The 22,235-nt window shown below is 33.8% G+C and overlaps 2 protein-coding genes across 3 annotated transcripts in view; one reads left to right on the forward strand and one right to left on the reverse strand.

Moving 5' to 3' along the window:
• The window catches only part of LOC137824179 (anaphase-promoting complex subunit 1), a 33,984-nt gene extending 18,409 nt beyond the window's left edge, over window positions 1-15,575 (forward strand). Inside the window, exons 18-37 of the mRNA XM_068629662.1 lie at window positions 57-137; window positions 2,379-2,450; window positions 2,695-2,766; window positions 3,305-3,398; window positions 3,483-3,562; window positions 3,726-3,779; window positions 3,900-3,977; window positions 4,079-4,200; window positions 4,292-4,452; window positions 4,700-4,776; window positions 4,858-4,971; window positions 5,059-5,160; window positions 5,759-5,899; window positions 5,999-6,172; window positions 6,392-6,455; window positions 6,557-6,696; window positions 6,788-6,945; window positions 13,625-13,703; window positions 14,129-14,227; window positions 15,102-15,575. Coding sequence (XP_068485763.1) covers window positions 57-137; window positions 2,379-2,450; window positions 2,695-2,766; window positions 3,305-3,398; window positions 3,483-3,562; window positions 3,726-3,779; window positions 3,900-3,977; window positions 4,079-4,200; window positions 4,292-4,452; window positions 4,700-4,776; window positions 4,858-4,971; window positions 5,059-5,160; window positions 5,759-5,899; window positions 5,999-6,172; window positions 6,392-6,455; window positions 6,557-6,696; window positions 6,788-6,945; window positions 13,625-13,703; window positions 14,129-14,227; window positions 15,102-15,479 — 2,340 coding nt within the window. The 3' untranslated portion in view covers window positions 15,480-15,575. The remainder of the gene's footprint in view (window positions 1-56; window positions 138-2,378; window positions 2,451-2,694; window positions 2,767-3,304; window positions 3,399-3,482; window positions 3,563-3,725; window positions 3,780-3,899; window positions 3,978-4,078; window positions 4,201-4,291; window positions 4,453-4,699; window positions 4,777-4,857; window positions 4,972-5,058; window positions 5,161-5,758; window positions 5,900-5,998; window positions 6,173-6,391; window positions 6,456-6,556; window positions 6,697-6,787; window positions 6,946-13,624; window positions 13,704-14,128; window positions 14,228-15,101) is intronic.
• An 817-nt stretch (window positions 15,576-16,392) lies between these two features.
• LOC137825815 (xylan O-acetyltransferase 1) lies at window positions 16,393-20,428 on the reverse strand. Of its 2 annotated transcripts, XM_068631603.1 has the most exons (6): window positions 19,858-20,039; window positions 19,080-19,747; window positions 18,806-18,977; window positions 18,042-18,247; window positions 17,771-17,929; window positions 16,393-17,029 (listed from the first exon to the last, which is right to left on the reverse strand). In XM_068631603.1, exons 2-6 carry the CDS (start codon window positions 19,700-19,702, stop codon window positions 16,681-16,683), a joined length of 1,509 nt encoding a protein of 502 aa, XP_068487704.1. In that variant the 5' UTR covers window positions 19,703-19,747; window positions 19,858-20,039; the 3' UTR covers window positions 16,393-16,680. The 2 variants fall into 2 exon arrangements, with proteins under 2 accessions (XP_068487704.1, XP_068487703.1); XM_068631602.1 differs by having other exon boundaries at window positions 19,080-20,428.
• Between the last annotated feature and the right edge of the window lie 1,807 nt (window positions 20,429-22,235).

Here is a 22,235-nt window from a genome sequence, read left to right on the forward strand (position 1 = left end):
CATCTTTCAGCTTTTCCATTTTGTATGACAAAGTGATTTTTCCAACGTATGTCCAGGAGCATGAAAGTACCACTGTGGGATTGATGCTTGGTCTTGCAGCTTCTTATGGAGGCACAATGCATCCAGCTATATCAAAGGTATTATGAAGCACAATTTTTCTGATGAAATTGATGCAGATCTTTGCTCTCAGATGCTAGATCATAGTTTCATTGCACTAGAAAATCAGTTTTCTTAGTAAGTGAGTTTATGCCTAACTCAACCTTATAAAATCGGTTTGTAAAGTGAGGATTATTCCTAGTCAATATGAGATCTCCAACACACTCTCTTGTCGAGGAATGAACATCTAAAGCGTAGAATTGAATATTATTAGTAGTCTAACAAGAGCCCGATAACAGTGGATAGGTTCTGATACAATCTTATCTTAGTGAATGTATGCCTTAGTCAACCTTATAAAACCAGGTTATAAGATGAGGATTGCACCCCACTATATTATAATTTGACCTTATTTGTAGTCGATATGAGATCTCTAACAAGTTTTAGTAGCTTTGAAGCTCTTCAAGTTATCTTATGGATTTCATTGTTTTTTCTTGATCACGAAGGAACTTAACATTTTAATGCAAAAGTACAATTTGATACCTTGGAACTAATGTAGAGGCATGGGCATCTTAAATGCTCGTTGTTGTCAAGGTTTCCATGAAAATTAAATCTTGGTTATCCCTAGTGAAATATTTTTCCCTGAGCATGGGAAATGGTAATATTTTAATTTGAGTGTGGTAAAATAAAATAATAAGCCTCCTTAATTTATATTTTTACTTAGAACTAAGTTGCTAAGTGACTGTCAAATTTACTTAAAATAACCAACTTGTAAAGTTAGGGCCCAAGCTTTATAGGAATTACATTTGTAATATATATAGTTGATGTAAGATTTCAACTTACTCCTTCGCACCCAAGACTGTACTCCTTCACACCCAAGACTAGATATTTGGAGTGTGAAAAATGTCGGTGACCCCTCTTATGCTTAGGAATAGATATCTAAAACATAGACTAATATAGACGACCCAGTAACGGAACTAGTGTAGACGTTGATGTCATCTTAAAATATTGGGTTAGGGCTTGGTTTAATCCTACAAGACTAGTTTGTAAGGTGATGTTTCCTTAAGCCCTATAGGGAATAGGTTGCCTATCTCTAGCCAATCTAAGATATCAACTGATGCAATTTACAATTCACAATTTGAATCATTATTTGATTACCTTTGTTTAGGAATTAACATTAACCCATAAATATATAGAATATTGTGTTTTATTTGTTCTCTTTTAATGCATGAAATCTATATCTTTATATTGCAAAACTTTTTAGATAGCATGTATACTAACTAATCCCTCATCTTCTGAAGCATTGATACTTCTATTTGCTTCATGCATCCGATATTGATTCTCTAGGATTACAGGCAGTGACAAGGGGTGACCTGAGGATTCCATGGCCACCCCAAATTTTTTGAATTTTCTTTAAATTTTATACATAAAATTACTTTTTGGGCCCCCATTGAAATAAAAACCTGAGATATTCTATATTGGTCACCCTTCTACATAAAATTTGCCTCTGCCATTGTCTAGGATACTTCACTGATACGAATCAATAAAGCATCCACACTTATGAAGTATCAATACTTTTATGTCTCACATATCTGATACATGTTGGTGAGGTGAAGTGTCCCTACTTTTAAACATTTATATCCAATAAAACAAGAAACATACAAGTATGGATGGACAATATAGTAATATGGAAACATTGTATGACCATAAACTGTTAGAATAAGCATTAAATATAGGTAGTAAGTAGTTGTATTGGAAAACTGCTATATGCTGTACCTATGAGCTGTACTTATCTCTGTACCTAGGACTCTAGTTCTGGTTTTTGTTCTTTGCTCTTCCCTCTACTCATTGTATCAGAATTCAATCAATATAAACATGAGAACATCAGAGAGGTGTGGTTAAACTCTCTCAAATGTAGTCTACTTTATCTATCTCATGTTAAACCAAAGAGGAAAATTGTTCTCTTTATGAATTGTTGAAAAAAGTAATGAGATTGATAGTGTTATTTCTATATATAAATAATATAAAGTAACTTATGATGACAATGAGTTATAATTTATTTTGGAAATGTCTAAGAAATATATTTTTAATTTGTATTTGTACAATTGTAGTTATATATTTATTATGTTTTATGGGTTTTTGTACATTTTTAAATATGTATCTTGCACATATTGTATGCTGTTAATTTTAGAATAACTGGATTATCATCTTGTATGAGTGCATTATATTATCATCTCCTTTGTCCCTACTATGTTTGGAGAACTGATAAAATTATCCACTCTCAGACACTTTATTTTCACATTCCTGTACGACATCCATCTTCCTATCCAGAGTTAGAGGTTCCAACCTTGCTCCAGGTATCATTTATTTTATTTTATTTTGTTCACTCTAGATTAGCTTCTTTCCCCTTCCCTTTTTGCTGGTTCTTTCCAACATCAGAAGAGGAATTGTAAATGCCCAAAGTTGTGGCTTTCCCTTGCTTGCTTCACTGTATCTCCTGAAGAAATTCATTATTCTATTAATAAGATTAATTTTGTATGCTATATTTTTATCACCACCCAGTGATTTTTTTTCATGTTGAAAGTTTATTTTATTTTTCAGTCAGCTGCATTAATGTCTCTGGGGATTTTATATGAAGGCTCAGCTCACCCACAAACAATGCATGTTTTATTGGTAAATATATTTCTCATCTTCATCTGTTTATTCAATGCTTGAACTTATGCCTGAATTATTCTATTCTTGCATGCCATCAAGATAAAGTCAACATGAAGGTAGATTATTGTTGTACTATTACTATTTATTCTGCTGAATTCTATTGCTTTCTTGAACCATTTAGCCAGTGGGTATGATTTATGCCATTGTTGCCTTTCCCCCCTTCCATTTAATGCAATTAGCTTTGAGTTTTGATATATTTGTAATTCATTATTATTTGTGCACTTGTGTGTTTAGGACTTAGTTTACCTAATTTGTTTGCTTGCGTAATCTGTCTGGTCTGTACATATTCATAGTTTTCAATAGCAGTGCATAAGTTTCTTTCAATATTCTTTTGTTTTGCATAATGCCTTTTTATTCTAAATAATAATACCTAGATCTTCTCTGGTTGATTAAGGCTTGCAGGGTTTCTTATCTACTAAATTGTTTGTCACCTATGTTTCTATTTATTTTCTTCTTTCAACTGGTCTTCCCCTACATCTGTTTTGTAATTTTTCAGGGTGAAATTGGGCGTCGAAGTGGAGGTGATAATGTTCTAGAGCGAGAGGGCCATGCTGTTTCTGCAGGATTTGCACTGGGTCTTGTTGCACTGGGTATGAGAGCTTAAATAAGTTGCAGGTTTTGGATTTTGGTTACAGTTTTCTGATCTTTGCCTAACAAAAATATGTTGCCTGAAGGACGGGGAGAAGATGCACTTGGTTTCATTGACACATTTGTGAATCGTCTGTTTCTCTACATTGGTGACAAAGTACACAATGTAATGGAATTCTCAAATTTACCTATCATTACTTCAGTCATTTTGTTTCTATACTAGTTAATGAATTTTAGTTTTGAATGTCTGCGGTTGTGATCTTTCTTCTGGCGCTTTAGGACTAATAATGTGTATAATTCTATATAATGATGAAGTACTTCTGCAACAGGAGAGACCTCATTTTTCAACAGTCTCAATGGACGAATGTCGTGGTTCTGCACAGGTTCAGAGAATTCAATTTGTGATTTTTTTTCCACAATGAAATAAAAGAAATAAAATTATATGAGATATTATTGTTGGGACACTCTTGCATAATTATTTTAAACATTTGTATTTGATATAGATGATGGATGGGACAACAGTCAACATTGATGTCACTGCACCTGGAGCCATCATTGCCATTGCTTTGATGTTTATGAAGGTGCTTACAATAAGTTATAGATATGGCAACAAAGTCTTTATCTGCTGCAATTTAAGTTGTTTTCTCACTTTTCTGACTTTGCTCTGTATTCTTTTTGACAGACAGAATCCGAGGCTATTGTGTCTAGGCTCTCAATTCCCAATACATTTTTTGATTTGCAGTATGTGAGACCTGACTTTATAATGCTCAGAGTCATTGCTCGAAATTTAATAATGTGGAGCAGGTTTGTACTGGTTTCTTTAGGTTGTTGCAACAATGTACTTGGATCTGTTTGGCACCCTTTTGATCCAGGTTTGCTGCATATTCTTTTTCAGGGTTCATCCCTCAAAAGATTGGGTTTGGTCTCAAATTCCTGAGATTGTCAGATGTGCTATAGAAGGGATTGGAGGTGATGACAATGATATTGACGATATGGATGCAGAGGCTTTTACGCAAGCCTATGTTAATATAATAGCTGGAGCTTGTATATCACTTGGTAAAATGTTCTTTAGTCTTTGCACTCATTTTATGATAAATTTAAGAGAGTGCTTGGTTATTGATATTGTCCAAATTCTTTACATGAAAACATTAATCATGCTAATGAATGAAATTATTTAAATCTCCATTGCTTCGATTGTCCTTTATGATATTTTCTCATCCAAAGTTCCATCTATCTTTTTTACCACTCAGTGGTTGTGGTACTGTTTGGTCTTTGTCTTGAAGTGTATTCTTAACCATGTTAGGACTGGTGTTTGCTGGCACAAGAAATGAAAATGCACAGGAACTACTTTATGAATTTGCTATTTACTTTCTTAATGAGGTCAGTACAGATTTATGCTGCCTAGCTCTCCAATGCAAGCTAAACGATTGGTTCTAAATGGTTTATTTTTTTATCTTGCAGATCAAGCCTGTCTCTCCTACAAGTGGAAAGGTTTTCCCGAAGGGACTCTCTCACCACATTGATCGGGGCACATTGGAAACATGCCTTCATCTTATTGTTCTTTCTCTATCTGTGGTGCCTGCTTCCTCCTTCTGTCCACTGTCAATTAATTATTTATTAAGATCATGTCTAAAATTCTATGGTTAAACTTATGTATACCAGGTGATGGCTGGGTCTGGACATTTACAGACCTTTCGGTTGTTGAGATTTCTAAGGAGCAGAAATTGTGCAGATGGGCAGTCAAGTTATGGCATTCAGATGGCAGTAAGTTCTGCAAGTTATCTTAGTGTTTGTAAGTTTTACTTTAAGAAATAAAATCTGATGAGAAGCTGGCTTTGGAACTTGAATTTTAAAAGGGTTGGCTATTTACCTGCTCTACTTTAGGTGGCTGGAGGTGGTTTGGTATCATCGTGCTAAACAGCTAATGATCTTCAAATTGTACTTTTATTGCATGCCCACAAGTTTTGTGTCTATTTTATAAAGTTTCTCTACATTTTACACATATAGCAGTTGTGCTTTAGATAGAAAAATCAGTGGAAAGTTTTCTTCAATCATTTGGTGTCTGATGAACCAAAAAGTCTATGCTTACGTAATCATGTATGTTAAGTTTCTTCTGCTTGTCGTTATTATAAACATCAATAGACAAAAGGTTTTTGGAGATTCAGATAGCTTTTATTATGATAGTAATATCAAAGTATCTCTTTGGAATTCATACATTCCCGTGCTTCATTTGGTAAAAAAATTTCTTTACATCATTACATGATCTATATATGCTTAAATTATTTCTTTTTCACACGAGTTTGGTAATTAGCTTTACTGAGTCTCCCTTCTGAATTATTTTTCTATAAACCTGCTGTTTTAGGTAAGCTTAGCTACTGGTTTCTTGTTTCTTGGTGGTGGAATGAGAACATTTTCAACAACCAACCATTCCATTGCTGCTTTGCTAATTACTCTATATCCACGTTTGCCAACTGGTCCAAATGATAACAGATGCCACCTTCAGGTATATTAGATGGATGGATCTACTCTACCTTGAAATAAAAGCTTATATGTTCATTAGTTTACAATTGGAAATTATTTTCTGAAATGAGTTTTTTGGAAGGCATTCCGCCATCTATATGTACTTGCAACAGAGGCACGATGGATTCAAACAGTTGATGTTGACACGGGTCTGCCAGTTTATGCTCCTCTTGAGGTCACTGTCAGAGAAACTGAGCATTATGCAGAATCCAACTTTTGTGAGGTCACCCCTTGCCTTCTGCCAGAACGATCAATTGTAAGTCTGAATGTCTGGGTGGTCTTTATGAATGAAATTTGTGGGGTACTTTGATTTGTCCTGTTCACTTTATCTGTTTTCTTGTTTCACATTTCTTATGTTCCTGATCAATTTAACCCTTATTTGATAGCTTTGGACTTGTATATTTCCTAGTGTTGAAGCAAATAAAAACATTCGTAGCCTTGTATGACTAATTTTTATTGCCATTGATGGTTACAGTTGAAAAGAATACGTGTGTGTGGCCCTCGCTACTGGCCTCAAGTAATAGACTTTACCCCTGAAGGTAAACATAAACTATTATGCTGTTTATATAATCTGTTACTGATTGAGGTTTTTAGAATTATATATTTAAACAAGTAACCCTAATCATGCATTGAATAACAGATAAACCTTGGTGGAATTTTGGAGACAAGAATAATCCATTTAATTCTGGTATTCTTTTTATCAAAAGAAAGGTTGGAGCTTGTTCATATGTTGATGATCCCATTGGATGTCAGTCACTGCTATCACGTGCAATGCACAAGGTTTAAATTACATAGTGTATGATACTGCTAGACATGTTTTTATACTTTATACAAGTGTTATCTGCCCATTTTATTTTATTGCTTGATCTAGGTGTTTGGCCTGACAAGTTTGAAAGCATCTGATACAATCAGGGACATTCGTAATGGATCTGATTCTATCACAGTTGATCAGTTGGTTGGTACTTTTTCATCTGATCCTAGTTTGATTGCTTTTGCACAACTCTGCTGTGATCCCTCTTGGTATAATAGGTAAGCTCATATCTATCGATTATTTTAGCATCCATGTTCTGTTTGGTTATGTTTTTATGAGTCTTTTATTCTACTTGTTGGATCTATGTATTGTTTCTTAAATCTTTTGATGAATAATTAACAGTTTAATTTTATTTGACTTGAACAAAAGGAATAAATCTAAGTATATGACATTTCATATGCATGTTGGAACTATCTCTGTAGAAAATTAAATAAAGAAAGAAATTGTCAAGATAGGAGAACACTGATTGCTCATCCATATTAGAAAATGTATTCTGTACTATGTGGAATTTAACATTTTTATTTAAGAACTTTTATTAGAGAAATATTTTGAAACACATTCCTTTGTACATTTTGCTAGGGGCTTGGGTATTAAGGAGTTCATAAATTTCAAAATCAAATAATATGGGATGTTTGGTGGGACTTAATTAGCTTTGTTCTTCCCCTCAACAACCAGTTTTTAAGGGGAACGTTCCGGAGTGTTTGGTTACAGTGGAAAGAAATAGATGAAATATATTTCTGAGGTATCTTACAAATGTGATTACAGTCTCTATTTATAGACTGTTTTACAACCTAATTAAGGAAAGAAATAATAGGTAATGAAAGCAAGAAATAATGGGTGTTTAAAGCTGTACAAATCAAATTACTAACAAATTTGTCCTAATAAATATAAAATGGAATATGCACTTAATTATAACATAATTCTCCTGATTATGCAACACTCCCCTTCAAGTTGGTGAATGTATATCTATCATTCCCAACTTGCAAGTAAGATCTTCGAATTGTTTTGTGGGAAGTCCCTTAGTAAACATATATGCCAATTGGAGTCTTGAGGGATGTACTCAGTGGCTATAAGACCATAATCCAACTTCTCTTTAATAAAGTGTCGGTCTATCTCTACGTGCTTTGTTCGATCATGTTGAACCGGATTGTGTGCAATACTGATAGCGGACTTATTATCACACGCCAAACCCATAGGAGCTTCATATTTTATTTTTAGGTCATCAAGTATGATCTTCATCCATAAGAGTTCACACACCCCTTGAGCCATGGCTCTAAATTCTGCCTCTGCACTTGATCTTGCAACTACATTTTGCTTCTTGCTCCTCCATGTCACCAGATTTCCACCCAAGAACATGCAGTAGCCTGTGGTGGATCTCCTATCAACAATCGATCCTGCATAGTCAACATCAGTATATACTTTCATGGATAAGATTTCCCCCTTTTTGAATAACAATCCTTTTCCTAGAGAGGCTTTTAAGTACTGAATAATTTTATCTACTGCCTGCAAGTGTCTTTCTCTTGGATCATGCATAAATTGACTAACCACACTAACTGCATAGGCTATTGTGTGAAAGATAAATGAGTTTTCCCACAAGTCTTTGATATTGTGTCTTCTCCACTTTTGGGTTTTCCTCATCATTCCCAATCCTATGATTTTGCTCTATTGGCACTCTAGTGGGCTTACAACCCAACTTACCAATCTCTTTGAGAAGATCAAGGATGTATTTCCTTTGAGAAATAAAGATGCCCTGTCTCGAGTAAGCAACCTCTATCCCAAGGAAGTACTTCAGCTTCCCAAGATCCTTCATTTCAAATTGAGCAGCTAGTCTCTCCCTCAAATTTTGTTTTTCAATCTCATCATCACCTGTAATAATCATATCATCTACATAGACCAAAAGTAGAGTGAGTTTACCATTCTGAGAATGTTTTATAAACAGAGTATGGTCACCTTGGCTTTGTCGGTACCCCAAAGATACCATAGCTTGAGTAAACCTTCCAAACCAAGCACGAGGTGATTGTTTAAGACCATATAGGGCCTTCTTAAGTCTGCACGCCTTATTCCCTTCATTAGCAATACCATAACCAGGTGGAATCTCCATGTATACTTCTTCCTCCAAGCTTCCATGCAAGAAGACATTTTTAACATCAAATTGATGCATTGCCCAACCAAAGTGTGCTGCCAGGGAGAGATAATCCTGACGGTATTCATTTTTGCCACTGGAGCAAAAGTCTCCTCATCACGATAAGCCCAACAAATACTCGCTAGGATAGGCTCGAAATGACTTTGATACCATATTAAGAAGTGGACTTTAAGTCTAACTCAACCCCATAAAACCGGCTCATAGGGTTGAGGTTTGCACCCACTTATATACAATGAAAGGCTCTAATCTCTAGTCGATGTGGGATCTCCAACAGTTACTTATTAATTGGTATCACCGTATCAAAGTTGATTTTAGTGTCTCATAAAGAGCAACCTGTGGAGAGTCTGATTCAAGCAGTGTGCTGTGCTAGCCACAGGGATATTGATTTAGAGGTCGTGCCATGATATGGACTTGAGTATTATGAGGTGTCTAAGCTCGATGTCGAATAGCATAATAAGATGTTTGTTGGAATACTTAAGTGGTTTGGTGGTTCTCCTATCTTAACAACTAGCTTTTATGGGATGGTTTCCCAATTGCTTGGGTGGTTATTATCAATATCACTTCAGTCAAACAGTACAATACTTTTATAAAGAGGGGGAAATAATATGCTACAAGGGCAGATCACAACATGAAAGGAAACTACAGAATTCCTGTCATAATATCAGTGCAATAAAGTCTGGTTCCCTAATTTACTGAATATTTACGGTCTAATCTAATCACTTAGATATTTACAGCAAATAAATTAAATTGGTAATATTTTTTACCAGATTATAATAGATGTTGACTGATTCTGACCGAAGAACGAAGCACAAAAGGTTGGAATATGAGAAATCCCCAACAATTTCAAAATAAAACAAGAAAGTACATATACAAGCAAAGGGAACTCTGAAAGCTAATCGGTGTAGGTGAGCTGTCCACTCTCTTTGCTGATCTGTAAGTCCGATACAGACATGTGCTGAACACAAGAGAAACTGTGACAATGATTCTGTCTCAGTCATAAATTCAGAGGTAAGATGGTGCCCTTGGAAATGAGGGCATTCCATACAAAAACCTCAAAATAAAAATAGCACATTGGCACAATATTTTTCTTTTCTTACCAATTACTAGTTACCAAACCACCAAAAACATATATGCAGAAACTGATCCAACAGACTGGAACAACCCCAATGCTCAACTGAAATGCCAAAAAGTTCATTTCGAAGGAATGGTGTGAAGAATAAATGAAGCAGTTTCAGAATTGGATCTACCCAACACATCAGGAGAGAGAGTTGTTTTAAATCATCTAACCCAAAGAGTTGAGTTGTCCACGCAAAGTTTAGACCTTAGATTAGAATTACAGATTGCCAAGGCAATCTCACCCTAGTGGAGAATGTATGAGAAGCTGAAAGTAAGATTTGCAAGTAAATACACAAGTAGAATTAATGTTGCAGATTTTTATATCAAGATTAGAAGCAAAAGGTGCAATAGCTTCTCTATCATATAATTTTCTGAAAAAAATGGAAATTTCAGAAGCCTAAAGAATCAACAACCACTGCCAAACCTTTTCACAGTAGGTGGTAGGGATCAGTTACATTAGTCAAAGGAGGCCATAATATTTTATTTTAAATCGTGACTAATTGTCCATATACAAAGTATTAGTTTCTAAATCCTTCCAATCAATAGAAAAAAAATTCTTTTTGTCTCTAAAGTTTTCCTGATTTAGTTGTAGTCCTCCAAAAAAAAATTTCACCTATTTTCATTCCTTTAATTTGGAAATACTCCCTTTTTTATCCTCAAGGTGTCTTTTCTAGCAGTTTATAGCTGTCATTAAATGTAAGGATAACCACTTTTAGAACTAAAAGTAAAGTGGTGTGGAGATTGTCAAATGAGCGCAAAGAATAATGAAAAGAACTATGCAAGGAAAACAAAACACATAAGTGGAAGCAAAGTCTCATTACTAAGTAAAGATGAACAAATTATTAAAAGAAAAGAAAGAATAGGGTAAATCCCTTGTGTATATTGAACACATAGGGTTCTGTTTATATAGAAAAAGAAACTGTTGGAGATCCCACATCGACTAAAGATGAGAATATTTCATTGTATATAAGTGGGTGCAAACTTCACCCCATGAGTCGGTTTTATGGGGTTGAGTTAGGCTTAAAGTCCACTTCGTAATATGGTATCAGAGCCATTTAAAGCCTATCCTAGTGAGTGTTTGTTGGGCCTATTGTGCCACTTGCTATCGAGTCATTATCGGACCACCCATAATATGTTGTCCCACGCACGAGCTATCACTCTCGGCGTGAGGGGTGTGTGTTGGAGATCCCACATCGACTAGAGATGAAAATATTTCATTGTATATAAGTAGGTGCAAACCTCACCCCATGAGCCGATTTTAAGAGATTGAATTAGGCTTAAAATCCACTTCGTAATAGAAACATATGGGCTAAGCCCATTACATAAATAGAGATATCTAGCAATATCTATAATATCTCATAATATCTAATAATATCTAACACTCCCCCTCAAGCTGGTGCATATAGATCATATGTACCCAGCTTGTTACAAATGTAATCAATCCTAGGCCTTCATAAGGGTTTAGTAAAAATATCTGTTAATTGATTATTTGAATTAATAAGCTCAGTCTTGATATCTCCTGATATAATCTTTTCTTGAATGAAATGACAATCAATCTCAATATTTCCTTTCATGAAAAACTGCATTTGAACTAATATGAAGAGCAACCTGATTATCACATATAACTTATAAGTGTCATTTGAGTGACCTTTCCAAATTGCAATTCTTTAAGTAACTGTTTAAGCCAAATAAGCTCACAAGTAGCTGAGGCCATAGCTTTATATTCTGCTTCTGCACTAGATCTCGCTACAACACTTTGTTTCTTGCTCTTCCAACAGATCAAGTTATCACCAATGGAGACTATTGCATAATTAGGAGAATTATTCTGTAATTAAGTGCAGATTTCATTATCTACTTATTAGGACAAATTTGTTAGTGATTGGATTTGATTTGATTTGTACAACTTTAGTCACCCATTATTTCTTGCTTTCGTTATCTATTATTTCTTTCCTTAATAAGGCTGTAAAGAGTGGGTTCACCAATAAAAATTAAACCCTAACCCTGTGCTCTAGATACCATATTAAAAGAAAAGAAAGAATAAGGTAAATCCCTTGTGTATATTGAACGCATAGGGTTGTGTTTATATAGAAAAAAAACATATGGACTAAGCCCATTACATAAATAAAGATATCTAGTAATATCTATAATATCTCATCATATCTAACACAAATAAAGAAGTATACAACTGTCAAGCTTGTGGCATGGCATCACCCAAGAACGCAAACAACTAACGCTTGTATAGGAGATGGGATGGTACAGAGCTAGTAAGAATAGAAAAACAGAATATAACTAACAATCATGATTGATTATAGATACTAGACGGTCTACTGCTCTATGAGACTATCTACTACCAGACGCTCCACCACTACGTCAGACCATCTACTACTAGACACTCCACCACTAGACACTCTATGATGATAGAGTTCCAAACACAACCTGCATGAAGTATTTTCTAATTAGATGGATAGAAATAGGACAGAAAATTGTAGAGGATTAAAACTGAATTTGAAAAATAAAAATCTTTCAGAATAGCAGCCCATTCAAGACAAGTAGCCCATATACCACATGAAAAGGCTCGAGATAAGAAATCAAATGATTCTCCAATTTCTGTTATTGCTTATAACTTGAAAGTAATATCATTCTTGAGACATCTAGAATGTTGTGCTGTGATCCCCTGCTGCTGCTATCCCACTATCATTTGCTACTGTGCTGCTATGCACCCTTGCTGTCCGTTATAACCTTTCTGTTAGTGCTGTTTTTCATTCTGATTGTATATAAGTTTCCATCCTATCATTTATTTTGAGCTGTAAGTAAATATCTAGTACATATGCACTTGTATCACTGAAATATATGAATGAAATGGGGCTTTTCTCCTCCATTGTCTAGTCTACTGTTCTATTGTCCCTAATATCCAAACCTTTTTTAAATTTTTTTACCCTTAATTCGATTACCTTTTGCCATAAAACATTTCTTTGGAAAAATGGCATGGCAATAATTTTGGACAGCTGGTTACCAAGATATAATCCACATTTATTTGTGGCCTGTGAGAAATCTCTCGTTTAACTGAATGAATTATATTATCCCCAGCCACCTGGCTAAATAAAATTTCTTATAATCCTGTCACCTCTGGGAATATGGAGGCATATTTAGTCTTAAAATTATTCTTCAAACCTGAAATACCACACAGAAAATTAATATTCACTTTGACATCATAAAAGCACAAAACATTATCGGTTAGATGAGGTCATCTTAGCCGAATATTGTGATTGATTGGTGGTAGGGGAGCCTCATTTGTGAATATTAGTTTGACTATGTGGAATTTCAGTTCACACAGATACAATACATTTCATGCTGTAAAGTGATGCAGAGTGTCAGGTTACTTTCATCTATCTTTGTATCATATTAACCATGCATGCCTGATTGAGGGTTTCCTTAAAAAAGGTTGTTTTCTTTTTTCATTTTTGGTTCTTAAACCATTTACATTCTATTATTCCTGAGATTCACATTGAAGATCATAGATGATGATTCAAAGAAGATTTAAGTATAACTAATTATGCAGACCTCTTGCAGATTGTATGACATTCTTCTTTTTGTATAGATGGTGCAATACCTAAATAAATTGATGAAAATGCTTGCAGATCTGATGTTGATTTCAAGGAATTTTGCTTGCAAGTATTATTTGAGTGTGTGAGCAAGGATAGACCAGCTCTTTTACAGGTAATATATAAAGAAGGTTAATTTGTATATGCTAAATTCAAAAAATAGTGACGGCCCAATTTAAATCTTTCTATGCTGGTTGCATTTCCATGTTGATCATACATGCCACAATTCAAATAACTGTCTTATCATAAGTAAATATTGTACTAAATAATCTCTTCTGTTTTAGATTTCATGATGCTAATCTGATGTGCTAAATTACTATAATTATCAAATAGCGTGGAATTTAATGAGCTTGTCTACATGATATAAACATTTGAGATTAGTAGTGTCTTATTAGAGACATGATTCTTACAGTGTGCATGTAAATAAATAAAATTTGGTCTAATGTCTATGCTTCTGTAAACCATCAGATAATCAGATTTTGCACTTTATAAAATTTGAATGTTATGATGTTCTGCTTTATTGATGGGTTTATTATGCAGGTTTATTTGTCATTGTACACAACTGTTGAATCTATGGCCGAACAAGTTACTAATGGTGCCATTGTTTTTGGTGACTCACTCTCTATATCTGGTTTTAAGGTAGTTCTATGCTTAGTCTTGATAATTATACTTTCTTTTTCAAATAATAATCTATCTCTAAGCTGGTTTTAATGCTCAGCTCTTTAGGTACACAGCTGTTTTCTTAGCGATGGTGATCTTCGTTAGGATTTAAGTACAATAAAATAAGAGAGTTCAACTTAAAGGACTATTCCATTAGGTGGGAGAACCTCGATTTGTAGGTACCATACCACATCAAGTAATACTCAATGTGAGGCTCGTCACATTGCCACCCTCTTTAATAGCCAACATCCACGACCACCTTCACTCTATCAACACTAATCCGTTAGCACCCCTTTTATCTTTGATGGCTTCACTCATCAATTGGTTTTCTATTTTTAGCTCTTCTCATAAACCAACTCTAAAAAAAACACCTATAATTGTTAGGATTTAAACCACGAGGAGAACCTAACATAAAATACTAGTTCATTAAATGGGAGTACCACATCAAGTAGTTTATTCCACTCTATGTGTAACTCCTAAAATATCTGATTTAATACTATGGTTTTTGCCATTGGTCTCATGTTTCCGTAGGGCTAGACCGAGTTAGATTATACTCATTGCTTTGAAATCTAATTGTGATTTGATCTTTAAATCAAAATAAATCTTAATTCTTTAAGTCTTAAATTTCTGCACGAGGGCGAGTCTTGATGCAATGGAAGATTGTTTGCTTGTGTTTTTGATGTATCAGTCATGGTTGGTCATAACTAAAATCTGCCTCTCCTGTCCGCTAAGTTGGTAGCATACATTTGACCCAATCCAGGCCCTCATAATGGGCGGAGCCTCATGCACTAGGCCGCTGGCCCACTTCTTATAAGCATGTGTGTGACTCGATGCTAATTGTTTCTGCTTGCAGCTTGCACTAACTTATATCGAGGCATTGATGAATGGAAAATTGTCTGCTCCTAAAGGAGGAATTGTTCAATCAACATTTGTTGGTTCGCTTCGGAAGCAGGTGGAAGAGCTCCTAAATTGTTCCCAGGAATTGAAGGACGATTTCCATAACTACTTGAAACTGGGAAAATGGCCTGATGGAGAATCCCAAGATAAACGTTCAATACTTTTGTCTTGGTTCCTTCAGTGGTTTGATGTACCAGCATCGTCTGTAATTAGAACAGCTATAGATAGAGTTAAACCTAAGCTTATGTCGTCATCTTCAGTTCCCTTGTTGCGTCTGTTTTTTCCAAGAACTCACATTCATGTGATCAGTGAGATAGATAGATGTTTCTCATGATTGTTTATCAGCTGTAATATTTATTGTTATTATTATTATGGTGATGATGTCAACTGTAATCTTTTGATTTACAAATGTTAATGTTCAGTAGTCCTACACTGCAGGGTGATGCAATTACTAGCTAAAGCTAGTCTCATCTAGCTAGAGCTAGTGCAAACAGGTCATCTTTTTCATAGGTTTCTTACGTATCTACAATTTTTTGGTCACATTTTAAAATATTGAATTTTACATTCAAGCCTCATTCAATAGAAATCAATATTTAGTAAAATGTGCTTGCTATTATTTTTAATATAGCTCTATTAAGTGATATTAAGAGCTCATTTATTTAGCCTTTTTCATGAAAAAAGCAATTTCATTTGAAAGGCGGAAAATGAAAATTATTTTGAAAAAAATATGAATCTGATGAAAGCTTTTTTATTATTTTTAAAAATTGCCGTGGCTTTTGATAAAGAATGAGATTAACTTTTTAAATGATACTTTTTTATAACTAAATTCGAATAAAAAAATTTAATACCAAGGGAACTAACTAAGTTTAGTGGAAGAGGTACTTCATAATAAGGCAAATAATGTTTCAATGTGTCTTGCATAAACCTTTCTCACAGAAGATACCAACAGGATATAAAAAGAATAGCTTGTTTCAATAAGTAATTTCTTTTTGTAATTATAGAATTATTTCTTTACAAACTGGTCGTAAATTTGAAGTTAGGCACCTTTTTATTTGGTCTAGTTTTTTAAGGAGCCTGGCCTCGGTTTATTTGAGTCAAAATTAGATGCATTTTCTGAAGTATAAAATTTATTCTCTAATCGAAGTTATCATATTTTCAAACATGTACGGACGTAGTATCATAGTATATAATTATGTATAAATTGACAAAAAAAAACTATTTAGAAACTGAAAATTATTGTAAGAAAATAAACTAAACTTTCTGTTTTATTTTCTCTTCATTCAAGGGTTCATTGTACATTTAAGGATCTTGCTGTGTTTCCATACATGGCTAAATTGGCTTAAGAAAGAAACAGAGTAACAAAAGGAGGTAAAAATGCCCAATTCCTAAAAAGAAAAAATGTCGAAAAAAGGTGACTAAAAATTACAAAAACTGAAACAAATGTGAGGCATTCAAGGGAAAAAGGAGAAATAATAACAATTATGGAAATAGTGAAAAGGAAATAAAAGCAGGTGTGAATATATCTTTGGTGTAGGTCAAGATTGAGAGATGATCCGTGCATAGAGGAACTCATTCCAAGTGTCAGGTAATCCCGGCAAACACCAATGGATGCAATCTGCATAATTAGTTGGATCAGCTTGCTGTTCCGGAGTTAGCATTTTGCCTTGGCGTATGGTGTAAACAGAAGTGTGCGCATCTTTTCTCAGCTCTGATAAAGTGGTGATGTTAATGAAGTACACTGGCACCTTCATTGATTCGGTCACATTGTTGGCAATTGCAAAAAGTCGACGATCTGTGCCCACATTCAATGGGGTTGACATGTTCACAACAGGAGTGGTTTCTTTAGCACATTTTATTCCATCTGGGTTGTTCCAGTTCTCAGGCCTACATAATCACATGGTTAAATTTATATTTCAATCCAAAGTGTCTTTAAAAACTATATTCTTAGTTTATGAGGTGCACATGGTAACTTTAAACTTTGTAAAAAAGGAAAAATGTGGTAGCGAGTCACCACCAACACTAAACTATCAAAAGTTAAGACACCAATCATGTTAAATGGTTTACACTGGAGATTGTCCTACCCAATGGCATAACAAATATGTTGTTGTGTACTCTAAGTTTCATTGATTAACAGTTGATGGAAAATTGCAAGTGGGTTAAACCGTTTGGTACTAAATGGTGTCAACAACTCATAGGAATGGATTAGTAGATTAGTTTTTTCAAAGCAACAAAATGATGGTCCAAGTTACCAAATATGAAAAGCCAAACATTTCAAAACTATACTACTGGTGAATAATATGTGTTATATCATGTGGTGTTCCTAGATCATTTTCACCTCATTAACAGGTGAAAAAAGATGTTAAAAAGAAGAGAAATAGTGTATGTTAAAAAAATAATATTCGTTTGTATCACTGAAAGATGCTTATAGAGTTTTTTTTATTGGATATGACTCAACACTTAGTGACAGAGAGAGACTTCGATTTTCTTGTGCCTGCATGTCTTTATCCATAATTCTATATTACATATTGCGTCTACATCACTGTTTCATATTATGAAATGAATGCAAGTTGATTCTTCAAATTTAAATATGAAAAAGCATAAAGTTAAGATGCGGTGATTAATTACTTTATATGCAGAGGGGACGTGCTGCTGAAGAAAACTTTGGTTCTGTTTGGGTCAATGTTGTCATCTACCCATTTTGACCATGTCTTGAGGACTCTCTCATATGCTATTGGCCGAGGAACTTCATCGTACTCCGTGGACCCTTCATCAAATGACCCTCGTCTGTTGCATCACACAAGAATACTCAAACCCAAGAATTTCCTTGAAAATTACGAAACCTCAAAGAAAGGGAAAAAAAATTAATGGGATAGAGTGAGTTATGATGTGTGCTTACAAGACTTTCATTGTGAAAGTGTTCATCCACCAAATGTAGGTGTTGAAGATCAAGTAGTCAGCATCCTTCCAATTCACTCCATGCTTTTGGATCGATTCAGGCATGATTATACGGTTCAATATGCTGTGCATTTTTGGATCATCTGAATTTGACTCTACAAGGAATGGTGCCCAATAGAATTCCACAGTGGTAACATGCTCTGGCTCCTACACAAACATAACAATGTGTGCTTTCTAAGCCATGTTAATTCAATATTCCCGACAAAATGTGTGCTTTCTTAACTACCAAGAGATAGCCACAATCCGAAAACAAGAACTTTCACACAAAGGCCAAAGAAGTAGGTAGCTTGGAACTTAAAAAATTTCATATCAAATTCAGGGCCCCACCACACTCATGCACAAAATGATTCCAATACATCAAATGGGGCTGAAATCTTGGATCACTATAATCTCAATAAATTCTCATGTTTTATATCTAACTGAGTATTTTTAACTTCTTCATTGGAAAACTCACCTGAAATAAAAATTCACTCAAACAACATCTTTTATACAAAGCATGTTTATAGGAGTTTTTCTAGAAGGTCATTATAGGAAAGAGAAACTAAAACAAATGAAATTAAACTTTTTCGATAAATTCAATTTTTTTCCTTGTTTTTCTCAAAGAAAGAGTTGATGTAGAAACTCATCTTTCATTCCCATAATATAATGTCTTTCTTTATAGTCTTACTTCAAGAACAGGAGAAAAGGAGAAACTGAATTACAAACCTCGATTTTGAAGATAGCAAGAGAACCAGTCTTGTACCAGGTCTTGTTATGTGAAGGAACCGCAGAATTGACCATACAAACCATTGATTCCCACTGGTTCCTATTCAGTGAATCTCCAACAAACATAAGCCTCTTTCCTCTGATCTTCTCAAACAAAAGCTTCGGTTTGAACCTTATCAAGTTCATAAAAACGCAACCAATATAAGAACACTGCAAAAGAAAAAGACAAAAACTGAGAACAAAAAACGGAAACTAAAAGAACATAAATTCATACTTTGGCAGAGAACAATCTCTCGGCTTCCATTTCCAGTTCTGGTACAAAGAATCAGGTCGTCCATTCTTCATGCATGTCACTTGCGAAGTGAGAAACTCACACTGATCTTCTTTATACAAAGGGTGTGTCTCGTTATCCAAAACCCACTCCCCAGTGTACAAGTCACAATCTTCTGGAGGCAACTCAACTTTCTCTTCTTCCTCTTCCTCTTCTTCTTCCACTTCTTCCTCTTCCTCCGCACGTGGCAGTTCAATCTTCTTCTCTTTCTCCACAGCAGTTTTCAAATCAACACGCTCTTGTGCCTCATCAGAATCTTCATCCTCACCGCCACTCTTCTCTAGTTGCGCCCTTGAACTCTTGGAAACCGTGACTGCGACAGTGTCTTCCACATCCTTCTCAGCCTCCCTTTGAGCAACACCACTCTCTTCCACGTCCTTTCTTGTCCCCCCTTGAACAGAATCAACCTCTTTCCGTACTCCTTCTTGTGTTTCATGCGCTTTGTGACTCGAAAATGGGAACTCAGCAATAGACTTAACGTCCTCACTGTACATGAAGAGACCAAAGAGGAATATGGAGAACACCACCACGAAAATGGAGAGGTTGTTGCTCTTGCGGCCCTTCATCGCCCCCGTTTCTGAGGTGAATAGAGGAGTTTTTCTTCGAAGAGGCTGCATGGGGGAGACGGAAGAAAGAAGTGATATCAGAAAAACAACAATAATCTCTGAAGAAAGAAGAAGCAAAGAGAGGTAGAAATATAGGGATAGGAGCAAGGAGAGACATTGAAATTCTGGTATTAGGTTGGGTTTGTTCGTTTAATTAAGGTTTGGTGAAATGGTCTTGTCTTTGAAGGATATAGAAGTGGTTATTGGTGGAGGGAAAGTTGTCTTTCACAATTCTCAAGCTAGGAGCTATCTACATATTTTTTTTAATATGTGTATAAGTACTTTACTTTATTTTATTGTTGTTGTAGTTTTGGTTGAGTTTTTTTTATAAAGCTTTCATGTGGTTGAGTTTGAAGATGGAAGTGGTTGTTCTTGTGTTTAGGAGAATACGTGAAAGGAGGGGATTGAGAGGAGTGATCTCAAAGGCAGCTTCAAAGTTGGTAGCAGTCACAGTCTGTATAGCAAAGGATGGTGGTTTTTGGAGCTTTGGTGGACACAATGTTGCTGTCTTTCAGTTTTCACTCTTCAGGTTTTAAGGTAACTTTAATTGATGGTGAGAGAGAGAGTTGTGTTGTGTTGTGTTGTGTTGTGTTGAGTTGAGTTCAGAACCCCACTCCAAGGATAGAGTGTAGATTCAACAAATCTTAAGTCAACTAATCTAAAAATGTTACTTGCTGCATAATTTCTAAGGTTCCCATCAAAACTTTCAAATTTAACATGACAGATAATATATAATAAACAAACAATAATGTTACCTTTATTTTCTCTATATTATTTATTATATTTCATTTCATAATGAACAAGAGAAATTTCTTTCAAACAGAGGATAGAGGGAAATAAGCATAACATGGATCGTGTATGTGTATCGATTTATGACTGCTTTTAAACGTAAATGTAAGTTACATTTGTTATTATCAACTATGACTTTAAACAAAGAAGTTGTATTAGAATTATAATTTTTTTTTATTTATTATGATTCTAAATGAAGAAGTTGTGGGATACATAGTTTTTGTTCGTGATTAAAATTAAAGTTGTGTTTTAATTTTAAGATTTTTAGTTAAATGATTTTTATACAAAATTCCCTCACTGACTACCACTATTTTTCTATTTAAAACAAATGTTTTGGTTTTTTTATTTAATAATTTAAAAAGAATTAAGATTAATATGTATTTCTAAAATGAAAATTCACATTATAAATATTATATTCCATGCTTAATTAATACACTAATAAAATAATAAGCTAATAAATCAATAAACTAATAGAAGAATAAATTAATGCACTAATAAATTAAGGCACAAAGAAAGCAATCAATAACAAACTAATAAATTTATAAATTAATAAGATAATAACTAATAAATTAATAATGAACTAATAAATTAATAATCTGAATTTATCAAAATAATGAGTTAAAAAGCATTAATAAAGTAATAATTAATAAAATAATATAAGAATAAAATAATAATAAATTAATGTATTAATACATTATTAAACCAATACATTAAATTAATAAACTAACAAAATAATAAATTGGTAAACTAATAAAGTAACAAAATAATAAATAAATAATTAATAAAATTAATTTTGTATTTTAAAAATTGAAGAAGGTAAAAAGAAAATATTACTGTATATATTCCATGTAAGAGTTTATTATTTTAAAAAATTTAAATGCTTCAGGCATATCATTTTTTCGTTACAGTACAACAGTATATATGTTTTTATAAATTGATTTTCGTTAGTGAAATCTTTTGGTTTATTTAATTTAGTAGTATAAGTTATTTATGTTGTTGATATTATGAATAATCAATGAAAATAATGAGGAATAAATTTATTTTTTAATAAACATTGCATAAATAATTGTGTGATTGTGAACAACATTTTCATCCTCAATTGTGTGCCCTTCCTAAGTGAGTTGTTTGGATAAATGTGAGATCTTAATTCACCACATTATAACAAACCATTCATGTGCCACAATCCAAACATGTTGAAAAAATAAATGGTACACTTTTCAAGTTAGATTTGCATTAGACCAAACTAAAAGGTGACATCATTTAAGAGGATGTAAAAAAATCTATTAACTAATATACTTCTAAAAATATTTTTTTTAATTACTTAATGAATAAAATAAATAAAAAATAAGACAAAGAAGAAAAAAACATTCCAGAAAAAAGTGGTTAACCAAATTTTTTTATTATTATTATTATACTATTTTGAACATTTTAAATTTAATCTTATTTAATTTATTGTCAGAAATCACGTGTAGAAACAAAAGACATGTATATATATCATAGTAACATCGTCACAATTAAATTAATAGAAAAGAATACATTGACTCGTTAAAAAAAATTCAAACTACTCAAAATAGTTAAAATTTTTAACAAAATCACCATAATAATAGAACTAGAACAAACTATTTAACCAAAGTTTTTATAAGCCAAACTTAATTTTTAGTGTTATACTATTCTCAAAAACAAAGTTACAAAATGCACAAGTGTA

This window comes from Phaseolus vulgaris, chromosome 8 (genome assembly GCF_000499845.2).
Source record: "Phaseolus vulgaris cultivar G19833 chromosome 8, P. vulgaris v2.0, whole genome shotgun sequence".
Lineage (NCBI taxonomy): Eukaryota > Viridiplantae > Streptophyta > Magnoliopsida > Fabales > Fabaceae > Phaseolus > Phaseolus vulgaris.

Excerpts from the sequence above, each read along its gene's own strand:
- LOC137825815 (XM_068631602.1), bottom strand. The coding sequence starts at position 19,753 with ATGCAGCCTCTTCGAAGAAAAACTCCTCTATTCACCTCAGAAACGGGG. Across the intron at positions 18,978-19,079 it reads AGAGATTGTTCTCTGCCAAA|GTTCAAACCGAAGCTTTTGT; the intron begins GTATGAATTTAT and ends GAACTTGATAAG. Across the intron at positions 17,930-18,041 it reads ACTTTCACAATGAAAGTCTT|ACGAGGGTCATTTGATGAAG; the intron begins GTAAGCACACAT and ends GTGATGCAACAG.